The sequence below is a fragment of the Harmonia axyridis genome, chromosome 4 (assembly GCF_914767665.1).
Source record: "Harmonia axyridis chromosome 4, icHarAxyr1.1, whole genome shotgun sequence".
NCBI lineage: Eukaryota > Metazoa > Arthropoda > Insecta > Coleoptera > Coccinellidae > Harmonia > Harmonia axyridis.
The window spans coordinates 11360560-11377957 of record NC_059504.1 but is presented as its reverse complement, the minus strand read 5'-3'; the positions used below and the strand labels follow the sequence as shown (position 1 = coordinate 11377957).

Genomic DNA, 17398 nt, shown 5'->3' with positions numbered 1-17398 from the left:
ATACATTATTTCCTGAGTATTTTTCTAATGCCAGCTTGATCTTGAATAAAACTCTAAATTAATAACAAATCAACTTTCTTCTTCCACAAATATACACATAAATAAATACAAAATAGGACTTGAACCTAAAGTTCGGTATGAACATGATGGGATGCCGATATATCTGGATTGTGTAAAAAGACACCCTCCATGGCTTGCCAGTGCACTGGGCCTGTTGAAGAGCTCATGCCCACAACTTCCACTTGCCCATTAATTGGTCTTCCGAAAGTGCGTCCCGATGTTGCCAAGTAGGCACTTGTGTCGTCATGTTTCAACATAACCGGATCATCTCTGAGCCAATTTTCACCTGAGAAAAGAAAAATAATGTTCCAGGTACCTTTATTATTTAATATATCTACACTCTGTATACCCAAATTTAAAATATTCTAGTCTACTTGTTTGATAAATGGGCTACTTGTGAGCTGGTTTTTTATTGAATTAAATTCAACCTCTTCAAGATTGCAGATAATTCAATTCAAATTATCTGCAGCCAGCATGAACATCTCAACAAATGTTCATGTACTTCCAGACTTTTGGTAGTTTTATGAGAATTGGTTTTTATGTTGAAGTAATTGATATTTTAATGTGTTCACCTTTATTCCAAGAAATAAAAAATAGGGAATAACCTATGGCTAAATTTTAAATAAATCACTACCCCATTACCTTTAATTATAATCAACTTTCCTGCATATCAAAAAATAATTTCACGTGATGGTAAGAATCCATACAAATAACAAAAAAGTACAAAATAATTGTATGTGTAACATACAGCACAAAGTGTGGAATTCAATGATAATGAAAATTGTGATCATACTGTATTCCCTTGAGGCTTGCAGAATGCAAGAAAATTGAAATATTTTTCTAAAGACACATCTGAACAGAACAAAGCATGAAGCAAAACCCTGACGTGTATCACATCTAAGTTGACAAATTTTCACCAAATATACAAACCTTCCCTGACTTTTTGCTCTTTAGGTGTACCCAGCACTCCTTGTGCAAAATTTGATACTTTTTCAAATAGACTTTCTGCTTCATATCCTTTAATAAATAAAATAGAATATATATACATATATTATTTCTTTTTTTTAACCAGGCTTCGGAACCAGTTCTCTCTTTCAACTTACCCGAACAAATAACTTTCCAATGATCTCCAGTATCCCCTTCTCCATTTTCTCCATAGCAACTTATTTCCTGTTGGCTACTCAGTGGACTTGAGAATATATGTGAATGCAAATTTCTTTTGCTCTCTAAATGTTCAAGTCTTATCAAGGAGCCGCATTTAATTGGTTGACCCCTCGGACATATTTTACCATTAGCAGCCTTCACTACCCAATGACTACCAACATCTTCTTTAATTTCGATACCAGTAACTGATTGCTGTCCGCTACCCGTACCATATTTTACATCGTGAGAATGTAATCTTACTCTGTGATCTGTATTAAGTAATTTTATTACCGAGCCACAGGTTACATATCTTTCTTTCGCACCTGGAATATGCAATGTAATATAATACTATAAACTCCCACCGGCATATAACCATTTCAATTCAAACAAAATCCACAACATGAACTTATAGTCAAACTTACCAAACACAATAACTAAATTAAGAGAAATTAATAAAAAAGTTGTCAAATAAATATCAAAGGGAAAATTCATTTTAACATGTACTCAAAAAAATTGGAATATTTATTGTATATTCAGAATATTTCTGACTTGATCACTATCGTAAATTGATATTAGTAGTTCAAATAAACCTGAATCGTCAAAGTACACGTTTACCATAAAAACGTCACTTTACTGCGGATGTGTTCCACAATTTGGCATTAATATTTAGCAATTATTGATAATGGCATCCAATTATTAATCCAATGCTTATGTATAAATTTGAGTTGGAAAAAGCAGAATATTATTTTTCATTATTTAGCAAAATTTCATTTCTGCAAAATAACCTCCGACGCAAAATCATATTAGTAATGACAAGCATCTGACATTGCTTTTTGTGTGGCTGTGATACTCAACAAAAATATAGTGTTTCAATAAAGCAAATTTTATTGCAATGTGACTTCGTTTATTGAACAAAAATTTATCATTTTCATTTGAGTGTAATGTTAGGTCATAATTCGTAGCATATTATATATCTTATTTTGATAAACACAAAATTCTAGTCAATTAAACATGAGCCTGTAGTTGAAGGTTCGATAAAATAAGAGGATAATCATATCACCATCTTAGCATGTACAGCAGAAATTAATTGTGAAATTAGGTGATGAGTGCCAATGAAACTGCAACTTTGGTAAACACCTGTTGCGAAAACGAAGTACATGGTGCTTTATCCATTACTGGTAGTGATATTTCAGCCGAAGACATTCCTTTAGTTCCTGAAGTCATTTTCGAATCTACGTTGGATTCCCCAGGGTTAAGAGAGTCACAGCCACTTCTGGGAGGGCTTGATGTCTCTTACAATAGTTTTCCAGGTATTCATTGTGAGAAATATTGTTAAGCTTTAAAGTGTATTGCTAAAATTTTTAGATGATCCCTCGTTTGCCGATTTGGTATGGCAAGCAGAAGTGGCCATTGACAATGGAATTTTCCCAGAAAGAATATCTCAAGGCTCCAGTGGATCTTATTTTGTCAAAAATCCAGCAGGGGTTAGTAAGAATAAGAATAATTTAATTTTTTTCATGATTGCTTCCTTGTTGAGCACATGCTCTACAGATTAGAGAATGTTTATCAAGAAGCATAAAACATATCAAACTATTTGGAGGGGAGAACTTTCTTCTAAGAAAACCAAAAGGTTCTTTGTTCTAGTTTGTACATTACTAAATTTGTAACAATAATGTACCAAAATCTTTAAATAAACATTTTAATGTATCAAAATCTCTAAATGAACATTTTTTTCATTAGAAGAGCATTGGAGTTTTTAAACCAAAAGATGAAGAGCCATATGGTCGTCTCAATCCTAAATGGACAAAATGGATGCATAAATTATGTTGTCCATGCTGTTTTGGCAGGTCTTGTTTGATACCTAATCAAGGGTATCTATCAGAGGCAGCAGCTTATTTAGTTGATGCCAAGCTCAAGCTAGATATCGTACCAAAAACAAAGGTAATATGATGTAAATTTTAATGTTTTCATCTTTTAATTGAATGTTTTCAGGTTGTTAAGTTAGTGTCAGCAACATTCAATTATCCCAGGTTTGATCGACAAAAAGCGAGAATGAAAAGGGCTATCATGGAACAATTTCCAAATGTTGGGTTGAGATTCAATAGAATAGGCCTACCTCCCAAAGTAAGTTTAATTTGAAAAAGAAATCATATTCTACACAAACTATTTTCATACGATAAAAATATATGCACTTGAAAATTCTTCAAATAATATTACATTTTTTTCTTCTACATAATAAGTATTTTTCTATTATTTGAATAAAATGCGGTGTTTACGAAATTTTTGTCATTCTATGATAAGCAGGGTTATCAATGTTATTGTATCAAATTATTCCTGAAAAAAAATCATTCATTTCCAATGTCCCTTTAATTCTTTCAATGGATTATCTAGACAACAAATGCATGAGTTTCATGGAATAGAAAAAAGTTTTAAAGTTAATATCTTGATAGTTTGTATCAACAAGATACTTAATGAAACTAGATGTGTATTTTTAATGATCAAACTTAAAAAATGTTTCAAATTTGCCAGAAATTCAATTTTATGGAAGTGGAAAGGATATTGTTTTTCCTTTGATTTACTGATTCTTCACAATTTCCAAAATTTATTTTTAAATGCAGTCAGTATTCTTATTGAAATCCGTTATGCTACATAGAATGGAAATTCGAGATTTTAGTATAAGTCTTCCTTCACTCAGAAGATATATTGGAATGGTCAAACAACATGGGAATAATTTAATTTTTTTAGAATGGATCATTTCAATTATTCGTTGATGGTTACAAAGATGCAGATTACTGGCTTAGGAGATTCGAACAGGAGCCCCTACCTCCTAAGTTAGCCCAAAAGTTCCAATTGCAGTTCGAAAGATTGGTGGTTTTAGATTATATTATACGTAACACTGACCGCGGTAACGATAATTGGCTCATAAAATATGACTGTCCAACATTAGCCAATGGAACTTCTGCGAACACTGTTAGTGCCCAAGTTGAATTGATTGATACAACAGGTGAATATGAAATTTAAATATTTCCAGAAATTTTTAAAATACACATTACTCATAGTCATATTTTTAATGCATAGTCTGAATCACTTCAAAGTATTTTGTTGGAACTCAAGAAAAAAATGATTCAAGTGTTTTGGAGTTCACTTGGTAAAGGTGCCGTTTAGTAATTGCTAAATATGAGCATGGACGGACGCTGTCATTTATTATTATTAAATTCAAAATATCGCCAATAGAAAATGTAAAATTTTTAGTTCAGATTTTCAAGTTGTTTATTGATTTTCATTCATAATCAACATGGGAAAATAATTAAATTATTCAAAATAGTGTCAATTTGTAATATAATCATTATTTTCAGAATGGAATTTGGTTCAATTACCTGAAATTAGCATTGCTGCTATAGATAATGGTCTTGCCTTCCCATATAAACACCCAGATAGTTGGAGAGCCTATCCTTATCATTGGGCCTGGTTATCTCAAGCAAAAGTTCCTTTCAGCAAAGAAACTAAAGACTTGGTGTTACCATTGCTCTCCGATATGAATTTTGTGCAGGTAATTTACCTTTTTTATCAGAGTTGAATTTATTTATTTTGTTATTTAAAATTAATTTTAGGACTTGTGTGATGATTTGTACCTACTGTTTAAACAAGATAAAGGGTTTGATCGAAGTTTTTATGAAAGACAGATGTCTGTTATGAGGGGCCAAATTTTGAATCTAACCCAAGCTCTCAAAGATGGAAAATCACCGGTACAATTAGTACAAATGCCTGCTGTTGTTGTTGAAAAGTATGATTATACACATTGATTTTATTCTTAAATTTACTTATATTTTGTTTTTTCAGGTCTCAGAGTCAGCATACTTCTAGATTTTTCAACTTCACCCAACGCTTCCAAGATAAGAGTCCATTTTTCTCGTGGTGTTGAGATGACTATCTGCTCTACATTTCCTTTTAATTATAATTTTAAAATTTAATTTGTGATCATGAAATAAAGTTATTATAATTTTATTGTATACAGTTGAAAACAAACACGTTAATTAAATGGATAATTTATTTATTTAATCCAATCTTTCTTTCTTCTATTATAAGCTACAAGGATATTTTAACATTTGAACCAGTTGATAGATTTATTCACATATTGCCATAATAATCTTGTCGTAGGGTACTTGCTCTGGGATCATCATGTCTTATTACTGTGTACTTCTCTCGATATCTACGATTATCCTTATTATCTCGAAAATAAATTCTACATGTTTCCGCCATTATTGCAACACCTACGAGTGCCATGAAAGAGCTGCCTACTAATTCTGGTTTTTCATTCCATAATTTTCTCAACCATCCAACCTTTGATGCCATTTTGCTCAATTCGCTTATTTTATTGCATAACCTTAATGCTCTTTATGACAGAAAACAGAGACAATAATTTCTATGACAAAATTTGAAAACATTTTCTCTGTACATAACCTTGACATCTGTGTCATCTTATTTGATTTGGGATAAAAATAATTCATGTAATCTTCTCGATAAAATCGTATATCATATATTTTTTCTTTTAATTATAGGATATCCATTTTTTCTTAGAATTAGAACATATCATAGAAATTAATTCTCTAAGATTTTTCAGCTATAGTAGATCTAAAGATAAATTAGATTAGTTTGTCTATGAGTAGGTCTAATGAATAACAATAATCAAAGTAACTGTCAACACTAGGATTTTTTATTACTTTTTCAATAATAATAATCCTATTTCTGAAGAAAAAGGGAAATATTTCAAATCACCATGGATATAGTCGAATTGCTCGATTATAAGGTAAATTAAAACTGAATATACAAATTCCGCACATTGGTTTTTCATTTTTTTTCTAGCCTCCACAAGCACTCAAGAGAGTAACTGAGGATGATTTGGATTCGAGTGTTGAAAAACAGCGAAAAATGAGGAGATTAGCTAGGGCAAAAGCTGATCAGATGTCAAAACCTGCATCGACAAGTTCCCTTGTACATACTCTTGATGAAATAAGCGAAGAAGAACGACAAGAAATCATTAAATATGTAGAAGTTGAACAAACACAGGTAAAAAAACACTAGTTGATAATTTTTACATATATTACTAATTCTACATTTTTGGCAGGGAGAGGTACTTGATGAAGCTGGAATTAAAAAAATTATTTTAAATTTTGAGAAGAGGATTTTGAAGAATAGAGAAATGAGAATAAAATTCCCAGATGCTCCTGAAAAGTTTATGGAAAGTGAACTGGAACTTCATGAAGTACTACAGGAGATGAGAGTTCTTGCAACTGCTCCTGATTTTTATCCCCTTCTCGTCAAACTAAATGTTATATCTAGTTTATTAGAATTATTGTCACATGATAATACAGATATTGCAGTGAGTATTGCACCAAATGACATAAAGGCTTAAAAATTTTAAGGTGAATTTTTCAGGTTGCCACTGTAGAATTACTACAAGAACTCAGTGATGTAGATATCCTCAATGAATCAGAAGAAGGAGCGGAAGCTTTAATTGCATCACTTTTGGAGCATCAAGTTATTGCACTCCTAATTCAAAATTTAGACCGTCTTGATGAAACTGTGAAAGAGGAAGCAGAGGGAGTTCATAATACTTTAGCAATTATTGAAAACTTAACAGAAATAAATCCAGATATATGTAGTGAAGCAGCTAAACAAGGTTTATTACATTGGTTGCTGAAAAGATTAAAGTTAAAAGCACCATTTGATGGCAATAAATTATATGCAAGTGAAATTTTAGCAATATTACTGCATGATAACGATAAAAATAGACTTTTATTAGGAGAAATAGAAGGAATTGATACCTTACTTCAACAATTAGCTTTTTATAAACGTCATGACCCGGGATGTGCAGATGAACATGAATTGATGGAGAATTTATTTGATTGTTTGTGTAATGCCTTGATGGTCGTACAAAATAGGGATCGTTTCTTAAAGGGTGAAGGTTTGCAATTGATGAACTTGATGCTAAGAGAAAAAAAGACTTCCAGGAATGGATCATTGAAGGTTCTAGATTATGCAATGTCCGGCCCTCATGGAAAGGACAATTGCAATAAATTTGTGGATATTCTGGGTTTGAGGACTATATTTCCCTTATTTATGAAGACTCCAAGTAAAAACAGAAAAAAGGTAATCCTTAATTGGAGAAAAGTAATGATACTCTATATCCACTTTAATTTTTATCTATATTTGCCTTTGCTGATGTAGTTCTTAGTTTTATTATCGTTTAAGTTGGACAATTTTGGTTAAATATTTCCAATACAAAGGCAAATATTTTGATTATTTATGGATAATTTTTGACAACATATGTATGTATGAGAAGTTAATAATTTTAAGTTTTACTTTCTAGGTGTTATCAACAGAGGAACATGAAGAGCATGTAACCTCAATTATAGCTTCAATGTTGAAAAATTGTCGAGGCTCCCAAAGACAAAGGCTGATCAGTAAATTCACAGAAAATGATCATGAAAAAGTAGATCGTTTATTAGAGCTCCATTTTAAATATTTAGAAAAAGTTGAAGCCATAGATGATATTCTAGACGAGAATGAAGATGAAAATACCAATTACTTAAAAAGGTTGAATGCTGGACTCTTCACTTTACAACTGATAGATTTCATCATTGTTGAAGTTTGTGCCGCAGGACCTGCTTCGATAAAACAAAGGGTGATGCAAATTTTGAACCTTAGAGGAGCATCTTTAAAAACTATAAGACATGTCATGAGAGAATATGCTGGAAATCTAGGAGATGAAGCGGGACCAGAATCGAAAAATCAAGAACAACAACATATCTTGAATCTTGTTGATAAGTTTTAAGTTAAATAAAATGTAAGAAGTTTTTTGTTAAATATTTGAAAATAATCCTAAGATCTTGAGCAGTGTATTAAACACATATTTTCAATTTCATGATAGTATTGTGTTAATGTTCCGTGAAATGATTTTTTTTTAATTGTTCCTTTGACTTTTTTTTAATGAGGTATGACAAATTTTTGTACGGCAGATAGACGGATTTTTTCATTCTTTTTTTTCATGTATGTGAACTGAAAAGAAATTTTTTTTTTCAACGATTTCAAAAGTTTATTTAGATATAATTAACCAAAATCAGAATAGAATATGATTTTTTTTAATACAGAGCGACTCCATAAAGATCTGATGTGGACACATCAGTAGTTTCCACAATTTGAATTATTAGTTTTTAACCTAATTATCACTAACAGTGTCCCAACAAAATATGGTGAGTGTAAATAAATCAACATTTTTCGAATGGCTTTTACTTTACTGTAAGTTAAACCACTGATCTTTCTCTCGTTATTTCCGAAGGAAAACGCTGCAGATGTTTATATCACCTCGAATCCAGCTTACTAATAACAAGAGTTTTCACATTTAGTCAAGTTTAAATCATAAAAAAACGAATATATTTTTGATATCAATGAAATAGTCTTTATTGGATAGAAAATTCCATGACGTTAATGTTTAAATATGATTTCAGCCATCTCATTCGATGGAATATTTTTGGTGACCTAATGCAGTGTTATAAAACATTCTTTTCTATCATCAGTTTACTGATTATTCCGAAAATTTGTTACTCATCCCAGTAATAATTGTACTCAGAAATTATTATTAAGGTTTCTAAGAAGAATAAATGTTATTTTACTCTTCAAATCAGAGAACAATAAGTCTAATAGTCATTTATTGAAACAATATTTAATTGAAATACAAACTAATTTTACGTTGAAAAAATATACATTTATACACATAGCTTATTAATCACATGAAAGTACATATCACAAAATTGAAAATTAGAGTAAAATATTACTTTTTTATTTTAATACAGTCGCCCAATAAATATTTAATGCGATATTTTTGAGTTACCTGTACACCATTATAGACACACACACATTATATAAGTCTATTTATAACATCTCTACAAGTGGAAATTATCAACAAATCATCAACTTATTTTGGCACATTAAAAATTAAATGTAGAATAATTTAAACTTAAAACAATTTATACATAACAAAACAATATCTTCAAAAAATAATTAATAATAAAATCTCCACTATCACTATGAACACAAACAAGAATAAAACTTCAACTAGTGAAGAATATTTAACACCCTGCTTAGTTTGGTCATTTACAAGTTTAAAATTCAAAATGTTACTTCTACATTTTTGACAACATCAGTAAAATCCACTTTAGAGGGATTGATGTAGAATGCTGGGGTAATTTGTCTGCCACATGGACATTGACAACTCTTAATCCAACTGAAAGAACCCAATTTATTTTTGCATTTAGGACAGTATAATTTGCCTTCAGGTACTTGGGTAACATTCATCCATTCCAATGGTTCAATAAAAAAACTCTTCTTACACACTTGATTCTCATTATCATGGGTAATCAAATTTGAAAAACATGCCAGTACCCTTCGGCACTTTTTGCATTTGTAAACATTTGGTTCAGGTAGGCTTCTTTCTAAACCAGGATCACTTTTTATACATTGAAGAAAATTCTGTGGTAGAATTTTAATTTTTTTGAATCGGTCAGCTGCCAATGATAAACGAAATATTTTGTATTCCATGTAATTTTTATCCACAACATAGTTCATTTTCTCATAAAGAAGGAGCTGTGAGATGAATCCTGGATTAGGATAAACAATGCTTCTTTTTAATTTTACCCTCTGAAATGCATCTGAAAAATTCAAATTATATTTCTTCATTACATAACCAATAACCACAGTGGCACTTCTAGAAACTCCAAAATAGCAGTGCACAAGGACATTTCCCTTTGAAATACCTTCCTCGATGAAACTTTGTGTTTCATCAAAGTAACTCAATATGTCCTCTTTCGGTTGATCCGATAGCTGTATAAATTTGATAGTTAAGCATTTCAACTCAACAATTTGTCTAGGAAGAGGGCATGTATCAATGGTTATAATATGACTTATATTCAACCTTTTTAATGTATCCTTGTCTTTGGCAGCAGCTAAACCACCAAGATAGAGGTTAGGTTCAATTAAATCAACACTTATTGGGCCAATAGTTGTATCACACACTTTATGCATATTACTTTCAAGGCTTCAGAAATCGATTTCTTTGTGTGCTGAATCAATGGAGAATAACAAACTCAATTCAAACGACCTGTTTCATAATCACAATGTCAGATTACCTATGATGTTAACCCATAGAATTATTTACAAAATAAAAAATTCCTACCTAAAAGCATAGATGTATAAGATATGCCTAAAAATTAGGGTGAAACTACTGAAAAATGTTTCAAAATATGAACTAAATCTGCAGTTACAGTCCATTCAGGAATTATTGACATCGAAGTAGGCCATGAACGTCTAGTCACGGCTTTATTTCTGGTTACAAAAATATCACTAAAAATTGCTATGGTTCATCATAGAAATGACCAGTTTAAATTATTTTCATCATTTTTGTATCCGGAAGATCCTGAATTTTCGAAATTACGATCATTACGAAGGGACGCATACAGTCATGATTTCATAAATTGAAATTCAGATTATATAACGTGAAAATATAGTGAAATGCTATCTCATTTCAAGGAAATCCAATGAAGAGATATCTATTCATTTAAGAGTCGCTCATGAAAGATCCCATTGAAGATCATTAAAATATGCATATTCCTTTTCACCAAAGGCTCTGCTTGCAAAATTCTTATCAAATAACTCTTATGGATCATTTTAACTGTGGTTTCTAAACTGATGAAGAAAACAGAAAAAACTGGTTGATAAATTTAAATAGTGTAGCTTAGTGAATGGAAGAGCCATATCATAATAGGACAGAAATAAAATTCAAAGAACCCATTTAGTATATGAAAAATTTTGACATCACAGTTGTTCTTTCAAAATTGGAACCAATTTATCAGCCGATGTGTAAATTACTTTCTAAAGTCACTATTTATTGAAACTGTTCATGACATGAATGATTGATTAAACTTGTATGAAAAATATAGGTACTATCTGTACTCGAGTTTTCTGTTTTTTATTGAAATGCTTTTATACTAGTTTCTATTAAATTACATAAATTATTTTGCCCATAACAGCTTTAACTCCCTCACTTAAAGCATTTTTGCATGAAATTATTTTTAATTTGTGAATTTTAAAATTTTATTGCATTCTATTATTATCTACAAGGGGGTAAGAGGTGAAGAAATTCTTGAAGTTACTCTTCTGAATATATTTTTCAATTAAATACTCAGTAAAAATTCTAGAGAGCAATTGGAATTTATTAGATTTTTGAATTACTCATTGAAGAACAAAAAACAGATATAACAATACTTAATTTCAATATTGAATATAAATTAACTATAGATGCAATGCCAAGACTTTGTTTAGCAATCCAATCATAAAATAATTCTCTCTTCATAGATTTATATAATCCTTATGATCACCACTGTCAAAATAAAACATCCAGGTAAAAATCCAAATATCCAGCATTCAAAATAGTGCTCCTTCTAATTTTACCCTTGAATATACTTGGAAAACATTTTGTTTTCTTTCTAGAGTCCACTGTTGAATAATGCTGGCATTTTCAAATAACCAAGTTTCCTCCAGATTAATGAATTTCACATTTTGTTGCAACTGCAATTTTGTTGTTAACTGTTTTGAACTTGTAACCAATTAAGTTTATGTAATGTTGTCTTTGATTGATTAAAATCCAGATGCTTTTTGGTCAAATTTCATCCAGACTGATATATTGGTTGCTTTTGGCTCGGCTTTTGATAACAATCAAATCATTCAATGATTCTTTGAAGGTGAAATCGTATTGCACAGGTTTTCTTCCACTAATAATCCAGGTTGTAATGACTTGCCTTCTTCTTTTTTCAAACAGTACTGTGAGAAATACTCAAATAAACTAATCAATGTGTGTTTGAAATTGATACAACTTTTAAGTTTCAAAATTTCTTCGATCAAAACCAATAACACAAACTGAAATCTAACCTCTTGTCAATGACATTTCCAATGCCAACCCGAAATCTGCAATTCAAAATGTTACTCAATGAGCCAGTACCAACTTAATTTCGATTTTCCAAAGCCACCCGGGATGTCAATAATTCCTGAATGGACTGTATATTAAAAATTAAGATGGAATTTTAATGACCACTTGCACCATTCTACCCAACTATAGCTTAATGGACATTCACTCTCAAATTTTAAGAAGGGAAGATTAACCATGTTATATCTTATATGAAAGCTTATAACAATAGCTTTTCAACTCTATCACGCATATTTTGAATGTTGGTACCAAGGAGACATAAAAATAGTAATGCTGTGGCCGCGCCAGGCCTGGGGCTTATTGAGCGACTTGTTAAAAACAATTAGATTAATATGAACTATTATATAAATATTTTCAGGACATATTTCTACTCATTCTACTCTAAATCTTTATATCTCCTTTCAATGAAGGAAAAAATGGACAGTAATGCTCCAGACAATAGCAATTTTTGTTTTATTTTCAATTATTTCATTCCCAAAATGTGTTAGACATATCCAAATCCTTGCACCTGAGCGGAACACACAATAACAGTCAATCAAACAATAATTTGTTCTGAAAAATGAAATTATTGGAATTGTAAGCAACGACCTAGAAACTTTTTTGTACCTTTCAAATTCCTTTTGGTACCCAGAAGATTGGAAGTTTTCATGTCCCTTTTACAATTTATACATCTAGACACAAGACTATAAAATCTTTTTTTTTCACTTGATGTATAAAGTTTTTGAAATAAAGCAAACACAACCAAACTAACTCTTGCTAAATTTAAGAAAGCATGGGAAGCATCCAACTTGTGAAAATACTCAAAAAAACATTTAAGTTGATAAATGAACTACAAAAATATTTGGGAGGAGTATGGCTCCAGTTTACTTTTCTCTATGCTGTTCCTCTATATTGGTGATTTAGTTACTTCCAAAAAGAAAATTATTCTAAAAAAATTTGGAAAAGTCGTCTATTAACCATTGACTCAAAATCTTTCATTGAAAACGAAGTTTCCAAGGTGAATCGTTTTGTCTGCTACTATTTTGAAGTTTCTATGAGTGGCTGAAGAATTGGAGTGGATTAATCCTGAAAATATTTAAGGTGAAAAATCAATTGTTTCCTATAATAATTATACAAATGCACAATATTGGCAGGAGAGTCTAAACATACACAAACGGAGTATCATTTATCCTAATTCAGAACTCATTTCATAGCACATAAAATTTTATTGAATATATAAAGAGTAATCCTGTTTTAAAAAGAAACCTGAATCCAATGTGTTGGAACATGTGAAGTTATACCAGTAAACGACATCTCAATATCTATAAAGTAAATTCATTTATCAAAATCAATTTTACTGGTTAAACATTCAAAAGATAATTTTTTAATTGTAAATTTGAAAAATCAACTTTAGAAGGACTGATGTAGAATGCTGGAATAATTTGTTTGCCACATGGACATTGGCAACTCTCAATCCAACTGAAGGAACCTAATTTGTTTTGGCATTTGGGACAGTATAGTTTACCCTTAGGTACTTGGGTGACATTCATCCATTCCAATGGTTCAATAAAAAAACTCTTCTTACATACTTGATTCTCATTTTCATGAGTTATCAAGTTTGAGAATCCTGCCACTACCGTTCTGCACTTTTTACATTTGAATATATTGGGCCCAAGTAGGCTTCTTTCTGAATCAGGATCATTTCTTATACATTCAAGAAAATTCTGTGGTAAAATTTTAATAATTTTAAATTCCTCAGCTGCCAATGATAAACGAAATATTTTATATCCCATGTTATTTTTATCAATAATGTATTTCATTTTTTCAAAAAGAAGGAGCTGTGAAACGAATCCTGGATTAGGATATACAATACTTCTTTTCAATTTAACCCTCTCAAATGCATCGGAAAATTTCAAATTAAATTTCTTCATTAAATAAGCAATAACCAAAGTAGCACTTCTAGAAACTCCAAAATAACAGTGTACAAGGACATTTCCTTTTGAAACACCTTCCTCGATGAAACTATGTGTTTCATCAAAATAGCTCAATATATTCTCCTTGGGTTGATCCAATAACTGTATAAATTTGATAGTTAAGCACTTCATTTCAACAATTTGTCTAGGAAGAGGGTCTGTATCAATGGTTATAATATGACTTATCTTCAACTTTTTTAACGTATCCTTGTCTTTGGCTGCGGCTAAGCCCCCAAGATAGAGGTTAGGTTCAATCAAATCAACACTGATTGGACCAACAGTTGTATCACACACTTGAAGCATTGTTTAACGTGCTTTTGAATCACAAACTGAGCAGTTAAGAATTATATCAAATAAGAAGCTAGGCAAAACTGAATGGCTAAAATCTCTCAGTTGTTGTTTATTTAATTAAATTTCGACGATTGCCAAACACAGAATAAAATTATAACTTGTAACTTGCCAAGTTATTTTAATTTGACAAGACTGATACAAGATGTAGTGAAACCATATCACTTTTAACAACTGGTTAATCAAACAAGTACCAGCCGTTTTAATTACATGGTCAATTATTTATTGATATCTTAAAACATTCGAAATTTTGTGACTAACATTTTTTCTTCTTCTTCAATAATTTTTTTTCTATGGCATTTGAATTTAGAGTCACTCCGTCGTTTATGTCAGAAAGTTGATCTTCCTTTTTACAGTTTCCTCCGCATAGGTTGGACGTTTTAGGGTTATAAAACTATAAAAATCCAAATTTATCTACCAAAATGAGGATTTACAAAGATATTTTCACCGGTATGTAAATTTTATTTTGCCTCTAGTATCAAATTTTCGTCATAGTTTTATCTTATTAGGTAGAAATATTTTACAATATTCATGAAATTTTCAGATCTGTCATCGCTATTTTCTAGGTTCATGAACCTTAAGTCATTCTCTTTATAAATATTTGACATCATATTTGGTTTTCAGGTGACGAGATCTTCTCTGACTCTTATAAAATTAAATTGGTCGATGAGGTACTATATGAGGTTTACGGTAAACTTGTACAACGTAAATCAGATGACATTACCATTGATGGTGCAAATCCATCTGCTGAGGAAGCTTCCGATGATTGTGAATCGACTGTCGAGTCAGGTGTTGACGTTGTCTTGAACCACCGATTGTGTGAAACATTTGCCTTCCATGATAAGAAATCTTACACTTCCTACCTTAAGGATTACATGAAAAAGTGAGTACTAGAAATTAATTGATTCTAAATCAGTTGTATGGCAAGTACGACTTAGTTATGTCTTATGGAATGTAATCCATATTGCAATTCTTAGTTAACAGTACGTTCTGTTTATTATACTCTTTTCGCATGATCTAATACTGAATGACATGTTTAAATTTCATTCAGAGCAATACATGCAAAATGAACTGTATATTTCATACAATATTTGAGATCAATTATTTGTCGCAAATTATTGAAATTATCAACATATCCATTTATTAATTTTTCAACTATCTATTTATAAATATAATTATTTAATGAATATTTTTTTCTCAGACTTGTAGCTAAATTACAAGAAACTGCCCCAGACCAAGTAGAAGTTTTCAAATCAAATATGAATAAAGTAATGAAGGATATATTAGGCAGATTCAAGGAACTCCAATTCTTCACTGGAGAATCGATGGAAATTGAAGGCATGGTGGCTATGTTGGAATATCGTGATATTGATGGAGATTCTGTCCCAGTTTTAATGGCATTCAAACATGGATTGGAGGAAGAAAAGTTCTAGATGATTTTAGCAGCAAAATATTATTTATGACAATTCCATCTTTTTTCAATTGTGAAATGCTCATTATTTTTTAAACCACCGGAAATATATTTATATATTTAAAGAATAAATCGAAATACGCCTGGTTTTTCGAATTAATTTATGAATTTTATTTGATATTCCTGCTGTGCGGAAATAAATAATGAATAATTGAATGGATCTTTTACTTATGCTTTTTAAAGGGAAGAAGATTATCATGAATAAGATTTAAAAAATTGAAATAACAGGTAATAGCTACTATTAATATGAGAATTACTCTAAAAAGCTTATCTTTCTTGTAGTGCTCTAGATAGGAATAAATACATTTTTCCTGAGCTTTGAATGAGCCTCTATTGAGCAACTTCCTTTGTTCATTTCTATTTCAGTAGTTGATATAAATTTGAGATATTCAAAACAATTTTAATTATTTAAAATTATTCAACAAGATACTCAGATTGTTTACTCAATCTATATTTAGAAGTTTTACTTCACATCTGTGAATAATTAAAGAGGTGCTTTGAAATTGAGGGTTGCATCAAATCTGCAAAATCACTTTCAGTCTACAAAATTCTTATTGAATACAATGAATTCATTCTCGTTGAAATGGAATAGAAATATTTCCAATTGAATGTGGGAATTCTGCCATTCGTAGAAGTAATGAATACATCGTCTTATCTTCAGAATGAATCATTTTGTCTCCATTAAAGGTGGCCTTCACATTGATTAAAGAAATTTACTTTACTTTTGAACTAAATGTTTCCTATTTTTCTTTTTTGATGAAGAAGTATCAACATTATTTTCCATTATTAATTGTTCTTTTATATTACGTATTGATTCTCTTAGCTTTTTTAAATAACCAAGAGCGTTTTTAGCAAGGTAACCTTCAGGACTGTTTTTTAGTTCATATAGTAAATGTTCAAGAGCGTCTCTTAATGTTTCTTCAGCTGATAACGAACGTTTCAATAGTATTTCGGTAGTGATTTTTTTTTTAGAATATTCCATGTATGCCAAATTTGCTTTGGCTGCATGGACTCATGGAGTTCATAGAGAGTAATACCTTGAATTCTTGATTGACATTATATAAAGAATAGTTTCTTATACTATGGTCTAGGAGGTTTTGTACTCCTATCACGCTCAGACTATGGATAATATTATTTAATGAATTCTGTCCCTACTTGACGGAAATTCAGTATAGAGAAAATAATATAACAAAGTAATATCCACTAATCTTTACAAAGATCATAATATGGATTTTATTATTACTATTATGTGATTATTAGCTACTAGTCTCAGGCAGGAAAGAAATGTACTGGTTTGATGGAACTGTCCAACCAATCATCGTCTCCTCAAAGCTATAGACAGGGAAACAAAACAACAGTCTGATCTCCGAAAGGATATTAGGTCAC

General features: G+C 30.7%; 6 protein-coding genes across 7 annotated transcripts; 3 read left to right on the top strand and 3 right to left on the bottom strand.

Annotated features, from left to right (window-relative positions):
- Positions 1-58: 58 nt before the first annotated feature.
- Positions 59-1789, bottom strand: LOC123679278 (stromal cell-derived factor 2). 2 transcript variants are annotated; one of them, XM_045616785.1, is made up of 4 exons: positions 1626-1789; positions 1164-1526; positions 991-1077; positions 59-346 (listed from the first exon to the last, which is right to left on the bottom strand). In XM_045616785.1, exons 1-4 carry the CDS (start codon positions 1693-1695, stop codon positions 126-128), a joined length of 741 nt encoding a protein of 246 aa, XP_045472741.1. In that variant the 5' UTR covers positions 1696-1789; the 3' UTR covers positions 59-125. The 2 variants fall into 2 exon arrangements, with proteins under 2 accessions (XP_045472741.1, XP_045472742.1); XM_045616786.1 differs by lacking the exon at positions 991-1077.
- A 224-nt stretch (positions 1790-2013) lies between these two features.
- On the top strand, positions 2014-5262 carry LOC123679264 (phosphatidylinositol 4-kinase type 2-beta). The gene is made up of 8 exons (XM_045616759.1): positions 2014-2513; positions 2569-2687; positions 2944-3144; positions 3196-3327; positions 3949-4207; positions 4560-4753; positions 4815-4987; positions 5044-5262. Exons 1-8 carry the CDS (start codon positions 2306-2308, stop codon positions 5123-5125), a joined length of 1368 nt encoding a protein of 455 aa, XP_045472715.1. The 5' UTR covers positions 2014-2305; the 3' UTR covers positions 5126-5262.
- Positions 5263-5851: 589 nt separating this feature from the next.
- Positions 5852-8060, top strand: LOC123679258 (beta-catenin-like protein 1). Its single transcript, XM_045616749.1, has 5 exons — positions 5852-6010; positions 6067-6270; positions 6329-6583; positions 6640-7353; positions 7574-8060. The coding sequence occupies exons 1-5, from the start codon at positions 5981-5983 to the stop codon at positions 8036-8038; spliced, it is 1668 nt and encodes a 555-aa protein (XP_045472705.1). The 5' UTR covers positions 5852-5980; the 3' UTR covers positions 8039-8060.
- An 835-nt stretch (positions 8061-8895) lies between these two features.
- Positions 8896-10507, bottom strand: LOC123679275 (dual specificity protein phosphatase MPK-4-like). The gene has a single exon (XM_045616780.1). It carries the CDS (start codon positions 10282-10284, stop codon positions 9373-9375), a length of 912 nt encoding a protein of 303 aa, XP_045472736.1. The 5' UTR covers positions 10285-10507; the 3' UTR covers positions 8896-9372.
- Positions 10508-12320: 1813 nt separating this feature from the next.
- On the bottom strand, positions 12321-14602 carry LOC123679274 (dual specificity protein phosphatase MPK-4-like). Its single transcript, XM_045616779.1, has one exon. The coding sequence runs from the start codon at positions 14494-14496 to the stop codon at positions 13582-13584; it is 915 nt and encodes a 304-aa protein (XP_045472735.1). The 5' UTR covers positions 14497-14602; the 3' UTR covers positions 12321-13581.
- Positions 14603-14831: 229 nt separating this feature from the next.
- LOC123679288 (translationally-controlled tumor protein homolog) lies at positions 14832-16168 on the top strand. Its single transcript, XM_045616796.1, has 3 exons — positions 14832-14991; positions 15166-15424; positions 15743-16168. Exons 1-3 carry the CDS (start codon positions 14964-14966, stop codon positions 15972-15974), a joined length of 519 nt encoding a protein of 172 aa, XP_045472752.1. The 5' UTR covers positions 14832-14963; the 3' UTR covers positions 15975-16168.
- Positions 16169-17398: the final 1230 nt, after the last annotated feature.

Excerpts from the sequence above, each read along its gene's own strand:
- LOC123679278 (XM_045616785.1), bottom strand. The coding sequence starts at position 1,695 with ATGAATTTTCCCTTTGATATTTATTTGACAACTTTTTTATTAATTTCT. Across the intron at positions 1,527-1,625 it reads TAATTTAGTTATTGTGTTTG|GTGCGAAAGAAAGATATGTA; the intron begins GTAAGTTTGACT and ends TGCATATTCCAG. Across the intron at positions 1,078-1,163 it reads TTGGAAAGTTATTTGTTCGG|GATATGAAGCAGAAAGTCTA; the intron begins GTAAGTTGAAAG and ends TATTTATTAAAG.
- LOC123679264 (XM_045616759.1), top strand. The coding sequence starts at position 2,306 with ATGAGTGCCAATGAAACTGCAACTTTGGTAAACACCTGTTGCGAAAAC. Across the intron at positions 2,514-2,568 it reads CTCTTACAATAGTTTTCCAG|ATGATCCCTCGTTTGCCGAT; the intron begins GTATTCATTGTG and ends TAAAATTTTTAG. Across the intron at positions 2,688-2,943 it reads TTGTCAAAAATCCAGCAGGG|AAGAGCATTGGAGTTTTTAA; the intron begins GTTAGTAAGAAT and ends TTTTTTCATTAG.
- LOC123679258 (XM_045616749.1), top strand. The coding sequence starts at position 5,981 with ATGGATATAGTCGAATTGCTCGATTATAAG. Across the intron at positions 6,271-6,328 it reads TAGAAGTTGAACAAACACAG|GGAGAGGTACTTGATGAAGC; the intron begins GTAAAAAAACAC and ends CATTTTTGGCAG. Across the intron at positions 6,584-6,639 it reads ATGATAATACAGATATTGCA|GTTGCCACTGTAGAATTACT; the intron begins GTGAGTATTGCA and ends TGAATTTTTCAG.
- LOC123679275 (XM_045616780.1), bottom strand. The coding sequence starts at position 10,284 with ATGCATAAAGTGTGTGATACAACTATTGGCCCAATAAGTGTTGATTTA.
- LOC123679274 (XM_045616779.1), bottom strand. The coding sequence starts at position 14,496 with ATGCTTCAAGTGTGTGATACAACTGTTGGTCCAATCAGTGTTGATTTG.
- LOC123679288 (XM_045616796.1), top strand. The coding sequence starts at position 14,964 with ATGAGGATTTACAAAGATATTTTCACCG. Across the intron at positions 14,992-15,165 it reads TTACAAAGATATTTTCACCG|GTGACGAGATCTTCTCTGAC; the intron begins GTATGTAAATTT and ends TTTGGTTTTCAG. Across the intron at positions 15,425-15,742 it reads CTTAAGGATTACATGAAAAA|ACTTGTAGCTAAATTACAAG; the intron begins GTGAGTACTAGA and ends TTTTTTTCTCAG.